This window comes from Ceratocystis lukuohia (genome assembly GCF_044167205.1).
Source record: "Ceratocystis lukuohia strain C4212 chromosome Unknown Supercontig2_pilon, whole genome shotgun sequence".
Classification (NCBI taxonomy): domain Eukaryota; kingdom Fungi; phylum Ascomycota; class Sordariomycetes; order Microascales; family Ceratocystidaceae; genus Ceratocystis; species Ceratocystis lukuohia.
Window position 1 is genome coordinate 1367605 of NW_027263521.1, and position 23430 is coordinate 1391034.

At 48.2% G+C, this 23430-nt stretch overlaps 7 protein-coding genes across 7 annotated transcripts; 3 read left to right on the top strand and 4 right to left on the bottom strand.

Moving 5' to 3' along the window:
• Positions 1-698: 698 nt before the first annotated feature.
• Positions 699-4732, top strand: HOO65_020343 (Mediator of replication checkpoint protein 1; the record flags this gene model as incomplete). The annotated part of the gene is made up of 2 exons (XM_071006305.1): positions 699-3613; positions 3739-4732. 2 exons carry the CDS (start codon positions 699-701, stop codon positions 4730-4732), a joined length of 3909 nt encoding a protein of 1302 aa, XP_070860981.1.
• Positions 4733-4954: 222 nt separating this feature from the next.
• HOO65_020344 (dCMP deaminase) lies at positions 4955-6054 on the bottom strand (the record flags this gene model as incomplete). The annotated part of the gene is made up of 3 exons (XM_071006888.1): positions 4955-4966; positions 5013-5965; positions 6033-6054. 3 exons carry the CDS (start codon positions 6052-6054, stop codon positions 4955-4957), a joined length of 987 nt encoding a protein of 328 aa, XP_070860982.1.
• A 1906-nt stretch (positions 6055-7960) lies between these two features.
• HOO65_020345 (Ubiquitin-like modifier-activating enzyme ATG7) lies at positions 7961-10197 on the top strand (the record flags this gene model as incomplete). Its single annotated transcript, XM_071006530.1, has 2 exons — positions 7961-9646; positions 9715-10197. 2 exons carry the CDS (start codon positions 7961-7963, stop codon positions 10195-10197), a joined length of 2169 nt encoding a protein of 722 aa, XP_070860983.1.
• Positions 10198-11001: 804 nt separating this feature from the next.
• HOO65_020346 (Chaperone protein DnaJ) lies at positions 11002-12166 on the bottom strand (the record flags this gene model as incomplete). The annotated part of the gene is made up of 2 exons (XM_071006863.1): positions 11002-12036; positions 12113-12166. 2 exons carry the CDS (start codon positions 12164-12166, stop codon positions 11002-11004), a joined length of 1089 nt encoding a protein of 362 aa, XP_070860984.1.
• A 973-nt stretch (positions 12167-13139) lies between these two features.
• HOO65_020347 (Potassium channel, voltage-dependent, beta subunit, KCNAB-related protein) lies at positions 13140-14228 on the bottom strand (the record flags this gene model as incomplete). Its single annotated transcript, XM_071006894.1, has 2 exons — positions 13140-13904; positions 13959-14228. The coding sequence occupies 2 exons, from the start codon at positions 14226-14228 to the stop codon at positions 13140-13142; spliced, it is 1035 nt and encodes a 344-aa protein (XP_070860985.1).
• Positions 14229-14939: 711 nt separating this feature from the next.
• Positions 14940-16253, top strand: HOO65_020348 (DNA-binding protein HEXBP; the record flags this gene model as incomplete). Its single annotated transcript, XM_071006811.1, has 5 exons — positions 14940-14971; positions 15165-15347; positions 15414-15541; positions 15607-16149; positions 16207-16253. The coding sequence occupies 5 exons, from the start codon at positions 14940-14942 to the stop codon at positions 16251-16253; spliced, it is 933 nt and encodes a 310-aa protein (XP_070860986.1).
• A 1228-nt stretch (positions 16254-17481) lies between these two features.
• On the bottom strand, positions 17482-21698 carry HOO65_020349 (uncharacterized protein; the record flags this gene model as incomplete). Its single annotated transcript, XM_071006292.1, has 2 exons — positions 17482-19035; positions 19137-21698. The coding sequence occupies 2 exons, from the start codon at positions 21696-21698 to the stop codon at positions 17482-17484; spliced, it is 4116 nt and encodes a 1371-aa protein (XP_070860987.1).
• Between the last annotated feature and the right edge of the window lie 1732 nt (positions 21699-23430).

Sequence of the window (23430 nt, forward strand, 5' to 3'; positions counted from 1 at the left end):
CCCTCCTGTTATCTGTGCGGTGCTGTGCTTGGAAAAATGATACCTTTTGGTGCTGAGATGTGATAGAGAGAAAAGGGAATAGCAAAATGGTGGGTATAAAAAGGCAACCAAGGTCCGCGGGGCTAGACAACTTCTGGCCGACTGGCCGCCCCGTGCTTGTCTTTTAGGTATGGCTTCTGCTTTGAATTTAATACTTGTTAATGTTCATGATTTGTTTTCCCCAAACGGCGAGAAAAAGAAAAAGAAGAAGTGATCTAAGTTGATGAGATCGTTGATCTTTGATATGCTGAGTCGTGAGATTAGATATTGTAGTCTTGTGTTGTTGAATTATACAGGGGTCAGGTCATAAATAGGGTATATAAACCCTATTTATATGCACTTAACGCGCTAGACACGCGATTTCGTGTCTACGTGGTGAACATTGTGTAACGTCGTCGCCTTGGCCCTGAATTTCCCACCAAAGATTTAGCTCATAATAAACAAATCTGGATTTGACATCAACAAGAATAGCAGTTTGGCAACACTATTACTTAGCTTGACCTGGAGCCTCAATCTTTTTTTTCCTTTCTATTTATTGGCTAGAGAGCTGCCTCGACTCCTCTCTTTTGCTATTTTTGTTCGGAAGTCGACCAGAGTTTGAATCGAGTCCTCGTGTTATTTCCTCCCCCTCCTCTCGACAACATCAACTCATAACAATTATGGCTTCGCGATCGCCTTCTCCGGCAAGAAGCTCGCCGGCACCTATTTACAGAGGGCTGACCGGTCGATCGCGACTAAACGCGCTCCTAGCGGGCCATGACAGTGGTTCGGAACATGAGGACAGTGATTTGGAGTCAGCAAAGCCAACACGGAAAACCACACGGACCGCGGCTGTGAGCCCTCTGGATAGCTCATCAGAATCAGAAGACGAGATTGTGCGGCCGCGCGGCCGCTTTGCCGCACAGATGATGGCGCAGGCAACTGCGGTTGCATCGGGTGACGATGGGTCTGATGACGATGTGGGCCTGACGGCACGAGAGAAGCTGCGAAGGCAACTTTTGAAGCCATCTATGGAAGAGAAGATACCAGAGAAAACACCGGACAAATCTGGTGATGATGATAGCGATGCTAGCAATAATGTGCCCACGATAAAACGCCGCCTTAAGCCTAGAGCTAGCACACCTGATGCGAACCTTGTCTCTACGGAGATGGTGGACGACAACGATGATGAGGATGACGATCCCGCAGCAGATGAAGAGGCTGTCGCAGCCATGGCCAAAAACCCACGTCTCCAGGCTCTGTTGGAGCGTAAGCGCAAAGAGCGCTTGGCGCGTGAGGCCGAAGAAGCGGCTCAAAGAAGTGCCCGTCAGGCTAATATCGAGTCGGACGATGATGATGTAGATGGCGATGTAGCCATGGACGACATCAATGATGATTTCCAAGACTCTATAGGAAATGCTACGAAGCAACCACCGAAGGAGAGGGCGTCTAAGCAGGCACGGCAGGCAAGCAAAAAAGCTATGGAGGATATCCATCGCGAAACACAGCGCATTCAGCGGAATATGCAGCTAGCCCATGAGGTTAAGACGCGCAAGAAATTCGATAAGAAGAACCTGTTTGCCATGTTCGACTTTAAGCCTGCAGGTGACGAGGATGAGGATGAGAAGGAGGAGGAGGAGGAGGTACGGAAAACGTATGATGAAAGCCGGGAAAAACAAGATGTGAATAAAGGAGAGGCTGCTGTAGCCACATCACCTAGCAAGACCACTTCCTCAGCTGCTCCTGCCGCCCCCGATATTAATAGGGCTAACGAAAACGCTATTACCATTCCCAATGCTGCTTCTGACTGCTCGACTAAAAAGCCGACCCGTCAAGTCAAGATCCCCGATCTTAAACTCGAATCTATAACGCTAGACGATGCTGAAATCGAAATTGTCGATTATTCTAATGACCGTGTCAGCAAAATTGCGGTCCCTATTGAGAAAATGGAGCCCGGCATGGCTACACTGCTGCAGTTCGCTGGGAAAGATGAGGGCCACCATGTGCGACTTATGAAAGAGAAAGCCGAGGCGGATTTGCGACGCAAGGCACGTCTGCAAGCAAAGCGTGAGCACGAAGCACGAATCAAGTTGCTTAAGAGCAAGGGAATTCATGTGCCCACCGAAGAGGAGCGTGAAAGAGAGGCTGAACAAGTCGAGGACATCTTGGCCAGAGCTCACGAGGAAAACGAACGCATTCGTAAAAGGGAGCGAGAACGGGCAAAAAAGAACGGCGAGGTGATGGATCAGGACCGGCTGCTAGATGACGACAGTGGAGATGAATCGTTTTATGGCTCTAGTGGTGATGAAGAGGAAGAGGAGGAGGAGGAGGGGGCGGCATTGGAGCTTTCTGGCTCAGAAGATGAAGAAGAGGGGGAAGAAGAGGAAGGGGGAGAGGAAGAGGATGAAGAGGCCAAAGCAACGGAGGCGCCCGTTGTCGAAAACGATGACGACGACGACGAGCAAATCATTATCGCTTCTCGTCGGCCAAAGAAGAAGAATGCCCAGGTACTTTCTGACGATGAAGATGAAGACAAAGGGGCTTCTGTGGCCTCTGTAACTTCTGATGACCCAAACAAGGCCATGCAAACTCCTCGCCCTAAAGCCGGGCTCGCTTTTCGTGCATCAACCGGTAACCAATCGCCTGCTGTTCCCACATCCGTTCTACGTTCTGCTACAAAGCCCTTCATCCCTGGCCTGCCAGTGACCAGCCCAACCAAGTTGGATCTCGCCGAGATGTTCGCTGGGACATTGAACGGAAGTCAAGATCCTGATGCTGTGATCCCCACCTTTGATGGCGCCTCGATGCCGGATTTCACACAAGATGCGTTTAAAATGCTAGCCGATAGCCAACCCGATATTATCATGGCTAGTCAAGAGCCCGATAGCCAACTTAACTCTCAGGGGATGAGTAGAAAAGGGCAGACAGAAGACGAGAGCCAGGGCGTTGAAACGCAGGGCCTGGTGAATAACTTTAGCTTACGGTTTTCACAGACTGGCGATAGCTTCAGCACTTTGGACGAACAGGACTCCGCACTATCGCAGTTGTCAAATATGCAAATGACGCAAGATCAAGGTTTAGACTTTGTTGAGCCACTGAAAGAGCGATTTGTCACCGCCGAGCCGCCACGGCGAGATGAAAGCATTGTGCCGGAATCTCCTGTACCTGAAAAGAAGGCTAAGAGCCGACTCCGATCTAAGGAGGAGGCTTTGGCCGCACAAGGATCGGCGCGAGAATCCCCTCCCATTCCGGCTAGCCATGAAACAGGCGTGGAGGCTGCTGAGGATGCCGTCGATGAGTTTGGTTTTGGCACGCGGTCTGCTGCAGACGTATTGAAAGAGGCGGCACGCAAACAGAAAAAGGCCGAGAAAAAGGCAAAGAAGCTGGCTGAAGCGTTTGACCGCAAGAAAAGCAAGGCCAATGAAATGGTTGATGACCAAGCCGAGGAGTCCGATGATGAATATGCCGGACTAGGTGGTGTTGATGGGGACTTTAGTAGCGATGACGATTCTGATGCGGCATCGGTCAAAGAAATCATTGACGACGAGACCAAGGCGAGCACAGCCGATGAGCGGAAGCTAGCAGCCTTCTACAAGTAAGTTTATGGATCCACTAGAGCGCTTGGGCGAGATAAAAGAGCGCCTTGCATATTCAGTTTCTCTTGCAGCTTCTCTATCTAGACGACTCATCATACTAACCGCCGGACTTGCCTTGTAATAGCGAACGTGAACGAGTGGCCGAAGAAGCGCAGGTCCAAAAGCTCTACAAAGACATTACTACTGGAGGTCTACGCCGCAAGCGCGGCACCAATTATGACCTTTCGGATTCTGAATCGGACGGCGAACGTCGACGTCGCATGAAACGTCGACAATTCGACAAGATGCAACGGGAGTTACTTGCCAATGAACGACTGCGAAAGACGGCCGAAGCCCCTGGGAACGAAGCTTACATGCGCGCCATTGTGGATGAATACGCGCCTGACGAGAATTCTATTATTGAAATGGACATGCCTGATCTTGGCCCTGCTGAAAATGACGTGTCACAGGAAGCGCCGACACCCGGACCTGGAACGCTCCCTCTGCGCAAGGCGAAAAGCCGAAAGCAAAGGAAACCACAGACTTTACAGGATGTGCGCTCACAACTTACAGAGCTACTTGATGACCCGTACGAGCGTGCCGCAGTCCTGCGCGACAAGCTCTCAGATGATGTGGCTGATAACGGCGATGACGATGCTATTGAGGTGGCAGGTACACCGAGTAGCTCCATTGATACGTCAGCCATCGCCGGAGCGCCACCGCTACGCCGAGCTGGATCGCAGGTTATTGACCGGCTATCGCTCAAGCGGTCAGCATCAACGCACAGCACAGGCTCGGCAACTAGTGCCAATGGCCGGATGGCATTCACAGCCCCCGGTGCGTCTCAAAGCCGAACACGTAGTCTTCTTCGCGGTGCCACCAGCTCGTTGATATCATCGGGTATGGCCAATGCGGCAGCGGGGCCTTCGGGGGGCACGACAGGCGGTGGCGTGGGCGATGCACCTCCAATGCGCAAGGGCGCTGTCAGGGGGTCTGGCTTGAGTGGGTTTTCAAGAGAAAACGAACGGAGAGCGGCCCTGGCAGAAACGGAAAAGAAGAGGGAGGCAAAGAAGCTCAAAGGGGCAGAGAAAAGAGCACAGGCAATTGGTGGTTTGTTTGGAGCGGGCAGTTGGGAGTAGAACGGCCAAGGCATGGATGTGATGTAATGTGTGTTTTGTATGGAAACTAGGAGAGCTGGCTATCAATGTATCATCTATATATATATACAAACAATATTGTACACAGCTGTGCAACGGCATCATGACCAACCCACCCCACCGACTCTAAACTAACGCACGTATATATCATTGTATGGCTCAGATGTACATGTCCGTATTCGGAGGCTATTCTCGTTCTCCTGGTTAGTAATCAATCTGCGTACACAACGCAACCATGGTATAAGAGCAGCTGAAAACTCACTGGAACAAATTTGCGAAGCTTAACACCCGCCTCACTAAAGATCTTGGCTGAATCTCTGTCCATGGTGTATCCTTGGTTATACACCACTTCGCTGATGCCGACCTGGCAGATTTTGATGCTACAAGTTAAGCATGGGCATGTATCACAGTACAACACAGAGCCCTCACGGATGCGATCGCGACCAGCCTCCAGCAAAGCGTTCTCCTCGGCATGTAAGCATAGACACGTGCTCAGAGCCGCACCACTACCACTACCACCCGAGTTGCATCGCGGACAGCCGCCATCAGCGCAGTTACATAGGCCTCGCGGTGTGCCGTTGTAGCCGGTGCTGATGACACGGTTTTCACGTGTCACTAGTACACAACCTACACGCCGTTTCATACAGTTAGATCGTTTAGATGCTAGCGCTGCCAGTGACATAAAGTACATGTCCCATGATGGTCGCATGCGTTGGGCAAATTCAAAGTGGTGGTTGGTGAGGCGGTCAAGCAAAACATTGACATTCGGTGAGTTGTTTATTAGCCGGATGGCCGCCCGGCTAGTGATGGACCGCACATCCGGACTGTAGTTGTTTGCATCACTCTCGCGGATGAACTCATGAATATCGGTTGCTTGAGAAGACAGCGCAGCGGTGGCACTGGGTGGAAGAGTTTTGATGCGATGGCTGTGCCGGATCCAGGACTCAGAGACTGGAGCCTCTACACTGATGAGAAGGAAAAAGGGACGAGTCTCGAGGATATCCACCACAAGCGGATCTTTGATGCCCACAAGAACCCATGGCTCTCGCCAGCGGATTGTCGTAAAATTAAGTAGTGCATCAATACTGTTGAAAACAGGCCTAGACTCATCAAACGGCTCGGGACAAGGCTCTGCTTTGTCCACCAAAACAATCAGCTTGAAGCCGTGACAGCGTATAAAGTAGTCAGACACAGTCTTCTTGCCAGCACAAATGCCTACAAATTTGTCAGCAAGTTTGCCTGTTCTTGGAGGAGAGTCAGCTTAGCAATTGGGACGTCTCACCGCCACAGATACCAACCAGCATCGTCGAGGAGTGTATGTGTATATTTCGTCACGTGACGAGGGGCTAATGCGGAGTGATGGAACGATGAAGGTACAAAGTACTAAACTAAACAAGTGTCAAGCTTCAAACACACATTGCAGGCCAAACAGCGCAAATTTCGAGGTGTCGAGACGCGTTCCTGCGAAAAGTTTGGAGTTGTGGTTCGCTCATTTGTCGCACGAAATACAGCACTGTCAAGTATACAGTCCCGCACTGTCCCTGGCTGTGGGGAGGGAGACCTGCAGAAGCTTAAATGGAGGTCCATAAGGGCTTTGGTCCTGTTATCGCAGCGGCACAAGTATAGACCCTTTTAGACTCTTTTATTGCTACTATCTCTTGGGTTACAAGAGCCATGGCTGGCCTGGTCTGGCAAGAAAGCGGACGTTGTGCCCTGTGGCTCTCGCTCATATGTATAGAGCTGCTTGTTATATGTGTAGACACGCATGTATGTATATATGTACATATACAAATATAGACTTATACGTCTGCTGATATGCCTAATTAATAAATCCCAAGTCCGGTAATAGTACAAAGCACAAAGAGAATAGCAGATAGTGCAGCACGGAAAGAACCTATGGCAACATCACGTCAGCCAGTCATCGAGCCTTCTATTTTCGTCAATCTCCTCACGGGTCTTAGTCATACAACACAAAACGCGATTGCCTGAGTTTTTCAACCGCAAATTTTTTTTTTTCAATTGACTCTTATATATTCTTTTCTTTCTCGTTAGAACTTTTCCCAGTCCTTCCAAGTATCGCCATAATTTTTCATGGGCTTTTCATTGTTCTTGACCTCTTTCTTCGCTTCCTAAATTGCCATTCTCCGTCAAAGACCTCCAAACGTCATTTGGCCCATATTTCTTCTGCGCTCTTCTTCCTATTCTCTCGCCTTCGCCTGCAAGTACCCCGCCTTTGGTTGTGCTCCAAGAGGAGGAATTCTGTGGATTCTCAAGATTCACTCAATCAAGCCCCTCCAGCTCCCCAAGGCCTGATCTCTCTAGGCTTCTTTCTGTCTTAGCCTAGCCCTGCATTTGGTGGGGAATCATTTTTCTTCTGTGGCTGCTGCAAAGCCCATCCCTGCTCAACCCTGCCCTCTAGATCAAAAGACGCGGAAACTCCTACTTCTCTCTCGGCTTCGCTACCTATAACTCTTGCTGTGTAGCTTTCTTGTTGCTAGATACTGAGACGGAAACTTCTACTAGCAACCAAGCTGGAAATACCCCAGCTTTAATTATACCCAAGGCGTTTTTCCTTTTTCTTCTTTTCCTTCAGCTACAGGCCTGTTGCTATGCTCAACTGCCAATCTCAAAACTTCTATATTTGGTGAGTAACCGTATGACAGATGTCTCGCCTCCCTAGCCAATCACAGCTCTTCTTCTGTTTTCAGTTTGCTGCATTTTAAACAACTCTCCCACCCTATTTCACGCACCCCCCCTCTCTATCTAACCTATTTATTCCTCACGACTCGACATGTGATGCCCTGACCGGCTCGACTTGACTTTCCTACTTTCTTCGCATCTTTCTCTACAACTTTCTCTGCTATTGTGTTGCTCAGCGTTAAGCTAACTTTGTTCTTTGGCTTGTTTCAATCCAAGTCAGCTGGTCTTTCTCCACGCTCCGCGACCTTTCTCAATTTCTCTCGACGCTTGAACTTCCATTGCACCCATCCTCTTTCTCTTGACATATCTGCATATTTCCGCTTAGCTTGCAACGATAGTGCCGCATTTTCCTCTTCTCCCGCGTGCGCGCATACACACACACACACACCCACACTTCTTATCACTAATTTTCAACTCATAAGGAACAAACCACAATCACAAATAGCTTGTTTTCCTTTCACGGCAACCTTTGGTATTTCCCTTCTACTTGCCACAAAAAAATCTCACAAAATGACTGAGCCTTTGGTTGGAAATCCCCTCCAATTTGTGCCTCTCTCGTCCGAGATTGAGCTGCCTTTTTATTCTGCCCTTTTCTCCATGAAGCTTGAGCATGATATGCTTGATGACTCAGCTCGCACCATTACCGGAGCATATGAGGCCCGCGTATCTCGCCCCGAAGACAGTTGTAAGGTGCAGGTTGCAGGTAATTCCTTAACCTCCCAGTATACTTCCCCTCGGGGCTCTGGCCGCGCCGATGGCACTCTTCGCAACACCAATACTTGGGAAGGATTTAAAAACCTTGATCGCAGCGCTCTGCTCAAGCATTCTGCCAAACAAATTTGGGACGCTATCAAGGATGGAACCATCTACTCAGTGCCCTCGCTTCTTTCGTCCTTCATACTTATTTCGTATGCGGATCTGAAAAAGTTCAACTACACTTATTGGTTTGCCTTCCCCGCCTTGCATTCTTCCTGGATCCATGCTGCTGAAATCGCCCACATTACCTCCCAGGAAAGCACAGCCCTAGTTGAGAGCGTTGACGGCTGGCAATATAGAGTCAAGGATCCCCGCCAGCATGGCTTTTTTATTGCGAAAAAAGTCCTTCGCTCAACTCTCAACGAAGACGGTGATGAAGCCACTGAAGTGGCTACTGAAAATAGGTCATTTGCTGGATTTGATGACGAGGAAGAAGAACTTCCATATGTCTGGGTTGTAGACAGCATAGGGAGCTTTGATCGTGGCTTCTTTGATGGTGTTGCTGACGAGGACCGCTTTGTCGGGTTTCTTGACTCTTCAAATTATGCTCGGAACCCTGGCTGGCAACTCCGGAATTTGCTTGTCCTGATTCAACGGCGCTTCAAAATGAACAAGGTCAATATCCTGTGCTATCGCGACATCCATAGTCATCGCGACGCCGCACGCACAATCATCATGACTCTCCAGGCTGTTGACAAGGCAGACGAGCCTCTTCAAGCCGCCGAGATCCCCAAAGTGACTGGTTGGGAAAAGAACGGTCCTACCTTCAAGTACAAACGCGTTAGCTTGGCGGCGTACATGGATCCAATGCGCATTGCAGACCAGTCCGTTGATTTAAACCTCAAGCTCATGAAGTGGCGGTTGGCGCCCAATTTGATCCTTGAGAATATTAGCCGACAAAAATGCCTTCTTCTAGGTGCTGGCACCCTAGGAAGCTATGTGGCTCGAAATTTGATGGCTTGGGGTATCAAAAACATTACGTTTGTTGATTATGGCAAAGTCTCATTCTCAAATCCCGTACGACAGCCTCTCTTTGTATTCAAAGATTGCTTGGATGGTGGTGCTCCCAAGGCCCCCACTGCCGCCTCAGCTCTCATGGAAATTTATCCCGGTGTAACTTCAGTTGGTCACCAATTTGCGGTCCCTATGCTTGGCCATGCTATGACAAATGTTGAGAATACCAAGGCAGATTTTGAAAAACTGCAGCGCCTGATTGAGGAACATGACGTCATTTTCCTATTAATGGACACTCGCGAGTCTCGCTGGCTGCCTACTGTTATGGCCAAGGCTGCCGGGAAGATTGTGGTGAATGCTGCCCTTGGCTTTGATAGCTATGTTGTCATGCGTCATGGCACCGAAATTGATGACGCCCAAGTCGCCACAACTGGCCAAAAGCCGCTCGGCTGTTATTTCTGTAATGACGTTGTGGCCCCCTCAGATGTAAGCTGACTACGAATTTACATGTTTATGTTTCTTTCTTGCTGTTGCTGACAGAAAACTTTATTTAGTCTATGCGTGATCAAACTCTTGATCAACAATGTACCGTCACCCGACCTGGAATCGCACCCATTGCTTCAGCTATGGCAGTTGAGCTACTTGCCAGTCTCCTCCAGCATCCTCTACAGGGAAAAGCCCCTGCTCCCAAAACCACTGGTCTCCATGCCGAACGTGAGCCTCCCAACCACCCACTAGGTACTGTCCCACATCAAGTGCGTGGCTTTATCTCCTCCTTCCAGAACGTCGTTCTCCGAGGTGAGGCCTACCCTAACTGCAGTGCCTGCAGTCCTGTAATTGTCGACTCATACCGCCGCGATGGGTGGAACTTTGTCGAACGTGCGCTACGTGAAAAGGATTACGTTGCCGAGCTATCAGGCCTAGCTGAGCTCCATCGCAAGGCCGAGCAAATGACGGCCGATATGGAGTGGGATTCAGAAGGTGGCAGCGCTGGTTGCAGCAGCATTGGCTCTGACGGGGAGGGTGACCTTCTTTAAAGAACCCAAGAATAATGCTTTCCTAGCGTGCATAATGAATACTAAACACGCGGGAACTCTAGAAAAGAAGAGAAAGTTGCATATATGAACGGCGATATGGAGGAGGCTATGATTTGTCATGAAGAGGAATTAAAATCGGCAGCAAAAGCATAGGCAGGAAGGAAACAGCACCCACCTATCATGCTAGAAAAATGCCAAAGAGAGTGTTTAGGTTTGCGGTGTTCAGCATCAGAGCGGAATCAAGGAAGGGAAATATCTGGCGTTTTCTGGGTTCTTTTTTTTTCTTTATTATCCTTTATTTTGTTATTCCATAACCCACTTGCTGGGAAAGATGGATTCGTTGATGTGCATTATTAATGGGATGGGCTAGATAGAGGTTTAACCTATTAATCAGGTTAAGAAGTGAACATACATAAACAAACATGAAGAGGGGATAGCAGATAGTCGATGTGGATTAGCTGCGTTGTGTCTCGACAGCAGCAACATTAAATGGTATAATTTAGCTGAAACCAGATTGGCATGTGATCTAATTAGTGGGCGGTTTAGCAAAAGACAGTCGTGTAGATAATAAAAAAGGGACAAGTCTAGATTTCCCTATCAAGTTTGCAAACCAGAAACAAAACAAAGGCAAAGAAAGCATATGGGGAAAAAATCCGAACAGCACACGCTGTCTAAGCGGCAATTACAAAAGAGAACAATCCGCAAAAACACAGAAAACGGCGAAGAACACAAGTAGCATGAATGGATACATCAGAAATAGAAGGCAAACAAAAAGAACAAGGCAACACCACGGGCAATGCCATATCACATCGTTCCTCGTGCGCCATGCGGCGCATCAGGTCGTCGACGACGTAATGAGGTGCCCATGGCATCCACTACCATTGGATCGGAGCGGATTGTGTTCTGCACCAGCCAGTCCTTGATTTGACCCTTGAGCGCCGTGATCATGCTAGTGTCATCTTTGAACGGCGCAAACTCTACGTTCATCACAGCTGTGATTTCCTTATCTAGGCCACCTGCAACACCCTCTAGTCGACCTAGACCTTGTGCCAGCGCAACCTCAGCCTTACTTGTAGAGCCATCGTTAGGAAACAGGACCGGTCCGAGCTGGGCTAACGCGATAGCCACGGTGATAGAAAGGCGGCGCAAGAGCGCAATTACTTGAAATTGCACGTAAGGCGCGCGGCCAGCAACCAGGGCTAGCATGGGGTTCATAACATTGGCGAATATTCTAGGCAGGGTCGGACGAGTGAGCAGTGTTATCTCAGCGACTGACATCATAGCCATCAGCAGCCAGCGCCAGAAACGGCCATTCTCCATCAGTCCAAAGAATCCGAGAATGTATAGCAGCATTGCGGCACCTAAGTAATGTGGTACCAGGCGGTCCATAGCTCCCCGTTGTAGATAATCATAGACAGTTGTGCAATGCTTCCACTCATGCACACCAGCACCAAAGCGATCGTAAGCAAAACGCTTAGCGGGGTCGGTCAACGTATCGACAGCGGTCTTGAGCATTATAAAGAAATCAGCCGAGCCAGGCCCGTCAGTGGGTCCTACGCTAGATTTGTCAGGGTGGTGAATGGCGGCTAGTCGGCGAAACCGGGACTTGATTTCGCGATCGGAGGCCGTGGGTGTAACACCCAAAGCAGTATAGAAGTTACCGGTTCGGCTTATCTCATAGTCGGCTTCAAGAATAGTATACAGGAGATAGGTGGATATGACGAGCGCTTGGATAATTCGCCGATGTAGTGTGTGGCGAGGCGAGCCGGGGGCTGGATGCGGACTACCAGCACGAATAGTAAGAGTGTACCATAACGACTGAATCCAGCCTGACACCATCTGCTCGAAGAAGAAGAGTTAGATACAAAAGCACGGATGTAAAGACCGGAGAGTGAAGCAAAATGTGCGTGCTTACACTAGGGAGAAACCACCAGCCAAGAATGGAGAGAGCACCGCTAGAGCTCGACATGACGATAGTTCCTCACAAAGGGAAATTTGTTCGTTGAATCAACTAGATGGGGACAAAGATGTTGTAGAAGAAATAAGGCCGAGAACAACGTGATAAGCCAAAACTATAGTCGAGCTTGCTGTCGCTGCTGCACACAAATGCGACGCAATATGCAACATGTAGCAACGGACTAGGATGCGATGCGGTGCACGTCCGTGTGAATCAAGGCCTAAGGACAGAACGACGAGGACCAAAGCAAAAGGACAAGTAGAGGAAGGATGGGGTATAAAAATTAGAAAAATATGGCCTGGCTGTATTTGTAAAGTAAAAAAGCAAATGTATCCCAAAAGGACAAAATAGTTAAAAGAAGCCAGACAGTCGCTAAGGCAATGAAATACGTGCTAGACCAAGTAACAAAATATGTGTTCGTTGTTTTGTTTGCTTCATGTGTTGGAAACCAAGAAACCTGTCTTCAATTCTAAGCCTAAGCATAAAATTAACAAAAAGAAAGGTTGCCTATAGCTCATCCCTGATCCCTGAGGTCCTTGCAGCTGCATGACAGGTGTCAAATAAAGCTTCAATAGTGGCAGCTGGCAGGCCGAGGAGTAAGGGTTCAAGCATCAGGCATGCGTAACTAAGTGTTCTAGCTTAAGTCGTCCTTTAAAAAATAAAACATGTTCAATAACTCATGATGGAGATGCCCTTTGAAAAAGAATGAGCCCATAATTAGGGCATAGGGATTGTGCGTTTCATTTTGGGCACCCGTTTGGCCTTCGCGTTAGGGCTTAGATACACCGTGATTTATTCTCGCACTCTACGTGCCTTCCTAAAAGCGACAATATGTCATTGAAGATTATGAGAACAGATAGAACTTGAATATATTTAACGTCTACGGGAATCACAGAGATATGAGAACAGATGATAGATATGGGAAACAATATATACACTATTTCATTAGGATTTGATAGAATGGGCAAGGGTATACAACAGCCTTTCACCATACTTGGCGGACCGGAGGCTTGTTCTTCAGGATGTCGTCAATCTCTGCCAAAATCTCTGGCGTCAGTTTATCGATGACAGCCAGTGCACCCAAGTTCTCTTTGACCTGGTCAACCGAGCTAGCACCCATGATAGCCGTACTGACGTTCTCGTTCTTCACTACCCAAGCAAGCGCCAGTTGACTCAGCTTGCAGCCCAACTTGTCTGCAATGGGACTTAGCTGCTTAACCTGCTCAATAATACCATCCCAAGTGCTCTTATCGGTACGCTTCCAGAAACCATTGACATACTCAATCTTGGTCTGGGCAAAGCGTGAGTCTTCAGGAATACCTGAGTTATATTTGCCAGACAAAATTCCTTGACGCATAGGCGACCAAACAGTCAGCCCTAGGCCAATCTCGCGGTATAAGTGTGCATACTCATGCTCGATGCGCTGGCGCTCAAGCATATTGTATGCTGACTGCTCGACAATGGGGCCAATCAAGCCCAGTCTATCGGCCACACGCCATGCCTGTGCAATCTCATCGGCATCCCATTCCGACGTACCCCAGTAAAATGCCTTGCCATTATCAATCAGCCAGTTGAAGGCACGGACAGTCTCCTCCATGGGTGTCCTGCGATCTGGGCGATGGGCAAAAATAACATCGACGTAGTCAAGCTGTAGCCGTTTTAAGGAAGCTTCGGTAGCTTCAATGATGTGTTTCCGTGAGAGGCCCTTGTTGTTGACCGGAAAATCGCCAAAAGCTGACCCAAAATATACCTTTTACATGATGTTAGCAAGTATATAAAATGAACCTAAACAAGATATGCTTACCTTGGTAGAGATCACGAGGTCATTGCGCTTCCATCCGTACTTTCTGATAGCCTCGCCCATAACTTTCTCACTTTCGCCGCCAGCGTAGGCCTCGGCAGTGTCAAAGAAGTTGACCCCAGCATCATAGGCAGCCTTCATACATTCGAGAGTACCCTCTTGGTCAACGTGGCCGCCATAGGTAAGCCAACCACCCAGAGACAGGACAGAGACCTGTAGCCCAGAGCGGCCAAGGAAACGGTATTTCATAGCAGAGGAAGTTTCGGAAGACATCACGACGTAGTGTTGACAGTAAATATGTATGTATTGGGGGGTTATGATGGGTGAGTGTGGGTGAGTGTCTATGTGAACGTACTTGCACCGTAGATCAGTTAAATAAAAGGCTCGGAGTTCTTGGGTTAAGATACACGTTTATTTGTAATCGAGCAAAGAGCTATTATGAGTTCGGCGAATTATGCAACCATCAGTTAGTTAGTTCCATTACTAATATGGAGAGGCCAGCGTTGCATTATCGGCTGTTCATCCTCAAGACAAGATCTGCTGAAAGATACGAGGGCGGGGTTAGCATGCTGACTGATATTCTAAGCAGTCACCGGAGGGCAAATGTTTTACCATTTCTAAAGATCAGGAGCATCCTTCAAACGCATGTACATGCATGCATGTTTGCGGCGAAAACACAAAATCCCAGACGATAAGAGCAGAAAAAGACCCTAGTGTTGTGGAAAGCAAGAACCCAATGTCACGTGACTGACACAGAAAGCCCGTGTAACATGACCACAGCATACCTACTTACACTATCATGAGCTTATATCAGTTCTGTGGATTTGTGTGCGCAAAAAAGCAAACGGACAATATACCCGATACACTAAAATAGGCGATAACCGAGAATGGCATACGGAGGCCTTCACTTAAGACTCATAATTTGGTTTCTATTTCCTTCTGTTTGCTTCTCTATGTAGCAAATCTGGCTCAAAGTTTGCAAATATGGGTATCGCTGAGTTGAAGCAAAAGGGAAAGTGTTATAGCCCATAGAAAATCTCTTTCTTTCTCCCTTTTCCCCTCCACACACCTCACCTCATATCGCCCAACCAACCAGCCCTAAAAGCTCGCCACAGTGGCGATTGAGGAGAAAAAATGGCAAGCCCAATACACTCTCCAATGACCAGATAATGTTGAAACTACTAACCTGGCTATTTGCTAGCCCAATAGTATTGATCTCCAAAGCCAATCTGGCTTGTCTTTAAACGAGCTCAAATGTGACGATACCATTGACGTTAGCTCGGCAAACCACGAAGAGGACCTTCCCCCATATAACGAAGGAGAAGAAGACCCTCAGTATCGCTCGCAGTCAGGCAATGATGATAATGCCTGCTACAATTGTGGCCAACAAGGGTGATTTTAACTCCTGCAATTCGCCTCCTTTTTTCCTTTAATTTACATCTAACTTTATCTTATCAGTCACCGTCGTGTAGATTGCACGGAACCTAGAGTCTTCACTGGCATTTGCAACGCCTGCAATGAGGCTGGCCATGTGCGTCGCGATTGCCCAACAAACCCTCCCAAGTGCAAAAACTGCCTTCAGCCCGGTAAGTAGTGTGATTATATATAATACCTCTTATAATACTAATAAGGAAAATTACCACACTCACAGGTCACAACTTCCGCGAATGTGAAAATCCTCGTTTCATCGACAGAGAGGCCATTGAGGATATTGGGGCTGATGAGGCCCTTGCCGAAATCTCTCTCGCAGTTGATGACAGAGACTGGATATGGGCTGAAAAGGCCGTCAAGAAATATTCCAAAATATTCCCGGAAAAGACATACGTTGATATCCAGAACGATATTATGGAAGCCAAGATAAATTTGTTCTTCATTGCCTTGCCATCCAACTTGATCAACACTAAAACTCTTATGGATCTTCAAGGTAATCTTGATCGCCAGTATCGTGTCAACTACCGATTCTCTCAAAAGTGTCTCCGTCGAGCCGAACAAGACCAATGGCCCGCTACTTTGGAAGAGAATCTCGAGCGTCTCCTGAATGCAGGTGAACCCGTGGACAGCTTTGACTCTCGGTGCTACCAATGTGGTGAACTTGGCCATGTTGCCAAGGCCTGTCCTCAGGGAAAGCGGATTGTTCAAACCGACGAGGTCACATGCAGCCGTTGTGGAGAGACTGGCCACGTACCCCGAGATTGTGAGTCAAGCGATAATTTTCCAAAATCTACAATACAAATTCTAACTCCTAAACTAGGTCTCAATGCCCCCCATGAGCGATTTGGCTGCAGCACTTGTGGGTAAGCGTCTTCTTCAGCTCTTGTTTTTTTTTTTCTTTTGCTTCTTCTGCTAACTTATAGTATTAGTGACCGTGGGCATATCTCGTTAATTTGCACTCGTGGCAGTTCCAAGTCACACATCAAGTGTCACAACTGTGACCAAGGCAAGTTATTTCGTTTGCCAGGATAACTTCAGGCTAGTTTATTAACAAGAAATGCAGAAGGCCACATGGCCCGCGATTGCCCGACGAGCAAGACTGATAAGTCTCGCGTACGGACCTGCCATAACTGCAACGACCCGGGCCACATTGCGAGGGAATGTCCCGAGCCCCGGCGTCAGCTTAAATATGACACGCCGGATATACCTGCCGCTGACCCATTCCCGGAAGACTCTACGACGCTTAACTTGCATCCGAGCAAAGATTCTGATATTGATGGGTTCAACATATCCCATGGAATCCAGGAAGTTTCGACAGAGTGGTAATTTTCATGTCTTTGTACCCACTCTCATTGATTTTCATTTCTTATTTTTTTTTCGATTAGCACAGCACTATTCATAACCTACAACCTACAAGAAAACAAGACCTAGGATAGCATGAAATTGATAACTTAACTCGACCTTTAGATATGAATGAAATATTTTACATCACAATTACAATCATGTGACTAGGTGATTTTGACCCAGCATTTGCTAGAAATAGTAGGAAATTTCTAGAACCCCGTTCAAATTCAGTAGCTATCACGGCCTCAGATCGGCCATTTTCGGGTAGGCTAGAACAGACATGCACCAAGTATTTTCAAGTATTAGAGTAGAGCAGGAAAAAATGACATAATATTTTAAGCAAAGTTGCCATGGCAGAAGAGCACACGATAGCATGAAAAAGATAAGAAACCAAGCCTGAGCTAGAGGCTGGGGAAACAAAAACAAGGCCAAGTCCAATAGTCGAAACGCTCCATCAAAATAAATCGCAGAGCAAGAAAAGAAAACATGTAACAAATAATGACGAAAAATATGAAAATAACCCATCAAAAAAAAACGTTGACTACCAAGTCAGATGGTAAAATAAGAGAAAAGAAAAAGAAGGATAAAAAACTCAAAGACGTTATGTGGTTACATAGCATCGTCGCATGTCGTAAAGTTGACCAAGAATAATAAGAAAAAATAAACCAAATAACTGGCGTAAGAGATAAGATGTCGAAAGTGGATAATACGATGAGTCGTGTACGTCATGAATAGCAAATCAGAGCAAGCTTCAAGCCAATACCGACTTCTTACGCCGAGAAAACATTCTGCGATGGCTTGAAGCTTCAGGCTCAGGAGGGGGCACCGGACTAAAAGTCCGGCTATTCATCATACCAGGGGGAGGCTCCGATGACCGCAAAAACGCTGCTAGCTCCGATGTACCAGTTGCGCGACTAATGTGGACGGGTTCCCTAGGCTCATAGCGTTTCATGGGTGTTCTCCGAGGAGGAGCAATCCCTGAAGAGTTATTGTCGGCTGTCATACTGTAACCAGTAGAAGCAGCACTAGGGCGGCGTCCAGCCGAAGTAAAGCTATGAGCAGAAGATTGGCTAGGGCGTGACTGGCGAGCCGTTGAGGCGTTTGAAGATGTATCAACAAGGCCATATTTGTCATAGCCTGGAGGCATGTTGACCTGAATAGGGATGTAGCCACGGCCGCTGTGAGAAGTCATGACGCTGCCAGACCGACTGTTAAGTGACCGGGATTCATTGGCATTGATATTAGGAGTTGAGGTGTTTTGATTTGAGTTGTTGCGGGAAAAGCGACCTATCAAACGAGGCATGCTCGACTTTTTCTTCGGAGGTGCCACCGGCGTACGTGCAGCATTGACTGATAAAGGAACGACAGGTTGGGCCGGGGGAGGCTCATAGTTCCGCAGGAAATCAGCGAGTGACTCTTCTCTAGCTGGTACTGGCTTGGCGCGGGGTTCGGGTGCACTCGATTCTACTTCATCCATAAAATCTTCCTCGTCGCTGAAATCGATAGCGTAAGGGTCGCGAACACGACGGGTCTTGCGTTGCGGAATAGGCATATCTCCACTGTCGAAGAAAGTGCCATTAGAATATCCCGCGGACCGCTTCAGAAGAGCAGACTGTGAAGTCACGCTAGAGTTAACTGACACATCCGTGCCCCGGGCTGATCCTTGGCTCTTGCGCAGTTCTGAGTCGGAATCCATTAATTTCGTGCGAGGTGTTACGATTGCCGATACACCAGGACGAGGTGTAGCAGCAATAGCACCGCCACCCATAGAACTGGGAGGTCCACGACGAATAAAGTCAATCAGGTCAGCGTTGTTCTCACGACTGTCTACAGCGGCGTCACGAGCCATCAAACGATGGCGTTTAGAAGCATCTATAGACCCCGATGTGTAAAGTCTAGCGGAAGCAGAGTTTGTAGTTCGCATACTGCTAGACCGGCCAACAGCAGCATTTGGTCTCATAGGGGGGTTGTCGCCACCTGGAGGCCCAGTGGAACGGATAAAATCAGCAAAGTCCATGGTGGAGTCACGCTTAGCACGTGCGTCACGGGCCATTGTGTTCATGCCGCGGGGCTTAGCTACCAACGGTGCAGCAGTTGCTTTAACGGGAATAATGGGAGGTGCACTGGTCTGAGGCTGTATGGGGTGAGAAAGGAGTGGGTTCGGCTGGGCCGTGTGAGCAGAACTGACTGAAGCCTTGCGAGGAGGTTCAGGAGAGTTTGATTCAGAGCGGGAAAAAGTTAGTTCGCCAGCCGTGTTTGCTCTACGGGGCGTTCGTGGCATAGCAGGACTACCACTACGTGGGGACTGTTGCAGAGCCATGTTAGTAAGGGGGGTTTCAAGGGAGGAAAAATAAAAACTCGAAATCATTGACGCAAGGGATACACGACACATTAAAAAGTACTTACATCAATGTCACGCATACCTTCAGGGGTAAGCGTGTACTGAATCGTTTGATCGCTTTGAATAAGCTCCTCAAAATTCTTGGCCATATCTTCAGCCTTGCCCAAATTGCTTTCTTCAGATGTCCGGACAAGCTTCAAGCGGCTACCAGTAGCAGATCCCGCAGAGCCGGAAGTATGAATGGGACGTGGCGGTATCTTATCCTCGAAGGATGAAGTCGAGGTGGGACTAGGGTGTTCCTGAATGGGAGTGATTTTGGTTTGACTTCTCAAAGCAGGAGCTGAAGGGCGGTAGGACCGGTCAAGGGAGGCATCGTCAATCTTAGCCTGCCCAAGAATAGGTGACTTGGAAGGCCCTGGAGTTGCAGAAGAGGAAGCATCCATAAATTGAGGCACACGGGGAGAGTGATGAGAATTAGAATTGGCAAGAGGAGAAGATGCCTGTGCTGGTGCCCTAAAATATTCTTGGGGGATAGTAGGAGACTGTGCCATAGCAGCAGCAATGTGAGGAGCCAATATTTCCGTGTGCTTGATCCTGGGTTGCTCAGAGTCATTGTTGTAAATAGCAAGTTTGTTAATCGGAGCATTGCGAGTAACACGTTCAGGGTTACGGGGGGGTGGGCCGGGAGAAGCGCATGCCATTGAAGGTTCTTGCTCTTCCATGATAGGAGAAGCAGAGACGCTGCTTGTGTGAGAGACACTAGATGTTCTCACCCGTTCTAACGTATCAATAGATGATGCACGTGATGCCACGGGACTTTTGGGACCAGTAACTTCAATTATGCGAGCAGAGTGGACACTATTCGTACGCTGAACGCCTTGAGAGTTAAAGCCTCGCGTGGTGTCTGAGAGATTGGGCGAAGCAGAGCCAGTGCTAATGGATACACGCGCTGAGGTGAGGATCTCCGGCTCCTCTTCAAGTTCATCAAGCTCATCATCCTCAAGTGTGATCTCCTTATGATCAATACGTGTACGGTGAGTGACGGGAATGCTCGTCTGAATGACTAGAGGAGATTGGAGGACTCGGCTTCGGCGCTTAGAGGACACCGGAGACGCAGGGAGAGAAGCTTGAGGCCAATCAGCTTGTGAATCAAGACTAGACAGAGGCTCTTCCCTACTGATAGCAGGCTCACTAGAGAGTTGGGTTTCGGCAGCTTCTGGGGCTTCTTCCTTCACCGAGTTCACAACTGGCTCTCTAATCTGTACCTGATCTGGGCCAACAAATTCGACGTTGTCTGTACCAACAAAAGCAAATGGAACAGGCTCTGGGCTAGGAAGGGAGTATGACCGCTTTCTCGGCTCCAATGATACATCGTCCGTAAATAGAACTGGTGTGAAGAAGCTCAATCTCTTGGAAGAAGGGAGCATCATGAAGCTCTTTGGCCGCAGAATCGCTGCAGAAGTGCTAAGCAGATCATCTGAAACTGATTTCTCATCTTCACTGTAGGATACAAGACCAGGCACCTCAATCTCGTTAACATCGTTATCGGTAATGGGAAGAGGAACACGTTCAGGGCTGAGGATCGCAACTTCAGGAGGAACGACCTCGATTTCTGGTCGGGGGTTTCCTTCTTCGACAACAGCTGGTTCTGATAGACTATTGCTAGCATGCCGTGCGTGATTACCCTTAAAGGCATCTCTGGGTTCTCTGGGGCTCTCATTAGCCGGTGTTCGAATACGTTTCTTCCATGCGCGCCAAAGACGGCCTAATGTCCGATCCAGGGCAACACGCTCCATGTCCAATTCCTCGACTGATATGCGATCGGCTGTATCATTATGTTTCCTAGTCCCGTCGCGGAGATTCTTTTCGAACTTTGCGCAAACTCTTTGGTAACTTGCTTGGCCAGCAATAACCAGGGCCTGCTCTCCCATGAACTCTAGAATTGAAGTTAGGAAGATCGCCACAGCAGGTGAGACGACTTCATTCCCTTCATCACAAACATCGAGGCCGTCTTGTTCTAAAAAGAAGTCTTCGTCCTCTTCTTCTAAATCGCCAAGAGAGGAGTATACCATGCAGCGTAGGCGGGTTCGTTTCCATACAAGCTCCTGGTCCCAGTCTGAGTTGGTATTAGAAGATTCCTCTCCTGAAAGCCCTTCCTCGGAGCCGCCGCCAAGGTACTCCCTAAGCTCCTCGTCGGCAAGGTTGATCGCGTCCTTGGCTAGCTTAGGCTTGAGAACTTCAGCGACAGCGGGACGAAGGGCTGATAATGATGTACCACGAGCACGATGAAGAAAGTTGAAAAGAAGCTGGTCAAGGAAAGTGTTGACGAGTTTCAGAGCACCAGGGGTGACGATTGCAGGTTCCGATGATGGTTCAACTCCGTTTTGGTCATACCAAGTATCGGCGTGTGTGTCATGATCATTTGTGATTATTTGGGAAGCAGCAGACTCAGCAATGAAAGCTGCTTCAGGTGAGATTTGCAAGGGAGGAAACATGATAGACAGGCTGCTTGCGCTGTATGCTGAGGGTCTGTCACTAGAGAAGCTCTGAGTTCGCGATCGCATCACCCGTGGTGAAGCCATTGCAGAGGATGGCCGCGACATGCTTTGAGAGTCAGAAGCACTCATATTTGTTGGCCAAACCGCTTCAGCAAACTAGGGCAATGAAGCGCACCAATGCAGTGAGGAAACGAGTGCGCGTTACACCGAGTGACATATACGGTGCGAAAAGACCAAAGTCAGTACAAAGCACAGTCCACTGCAAGGCACCCTTTACTAGTTCCGGGCGTGGCTGCCGTTTCTTGTGCCCGTTTGTTCGCTTGATGGTCTGTGGTGACACGAAGATTGCTTGTGGGCTTAGTAGTCTCTGAGAATACAAAACAATATGCTGTGCTCCTCTTGTAGGAAGGCGTAGAGAAAACGGGTGTCGGGAACAAAACAGACACGGCTATGTGAATGGGCAAGCACGGAATAAGCACAGATCAGCACACTCTTGAATGTTTGAGTGTGTTTTGAAATGCTGAGATACGGTGGGAGTCCAGAGGGGCGGAAAGTAGGAAAAGGCGCCAAGCAGGACGAGGTCGAGTTTCAACGATGCAATGGCTGTGAGGATTACGGCAAAGAAGGCGAATCGGTATGTCAAAAATTCAAAGATGTAACCGACTGAAGAGATAGTGCTGACAGCGAAAAGATTGAGGTTTCCTGTACAGCGGTCGTCTGTTTATACAAAGAATGAATGACGGTTAGAATTTGACAGTGGAATTGAACGAAGGGAAAGTGAAAGGAAACAACGAAATAGCCGGGAAGCAAACAAGCAGCATGAAGTGTTTGAGGCTGGTTGCTTGGTTTGGTGATGCTTTGCGCTACAACGTCTAGCAACAGAAACCGATGGATTCTAGAGGTGAATGCACGGAGGCAGTTGAGGAAGAGAAAAGAAAGAAATAAGGACAAAAGGTTATTTCTGTAGAGAGGGACCATGGAATATGAATAATCTAATAGTAGAACAGAAATGATCGGCGGACAAGCCACCAGGCAAAGCGCCGAAAAAGACCAGTACAGAGCCGGGTTGTTGACTTATTGCGATGTCTTGGACTAGCAAAGATGGCTTGCGCATCATTGCCTTTCGCAGAGACTACTAAAAAAAATCCGTGACTTGGATCACGGCGTTGTCGGTGGTGAAGGAGGGTTGAGGAGCTTTGTGGACTTTCATACCTATTGATTACGAATTGGTGGATTCCCCCAAGACTCTAGGGTCCTATTATAATGCCCAGCTAATTGATGGAAACAAAGCAAAGGGCGTAGGCGAAGGTTGATGGAATAGCAGAGTGAGAGAAGAAAAAATTCAGAAAAGAAAAGAAAAGAAAAAAAGAGAGAGAAAGACGCAAAGAATAGAAGCAAATAACGAGCAAAGGGGACAGTCTATCTATCTTGAAGGGGATGGATGATGTCAACGAAGAGAAGGTTAAGGAGTGTCGTTGGAGAATATTTTTGAAGGGAGAGAAAAAGGGAGAAGAGAATCACGGCTCTTCAAAATATGGGGGTGGCAGGAGAAACACGGAAAAGAAGAAAGAGAAAAAGGGTCAGAAAAGGGAGTCAGAAACTGCACCAGAAGCAGAAAGAAGGATGATCAATAGAAGGAAAGAGCTACCTTCATTGAGTCTATACCTCCTAGAAGAAGTAAGTGCCGGACTAGAAAGAGGAGGAGAGACAAGAAAACAGGAAAGAGGGAAAGAGGGATAGGGAAGATGAGTGCATGCTACCTTAACATATCATAGCATGGGGCTCGACTTCGAAGTCAGAACAGAAAGAGCAAGAGCAAGTAAGATGGTAAAATCAAAGCGTGCGTGTGTGTGCGCGCACA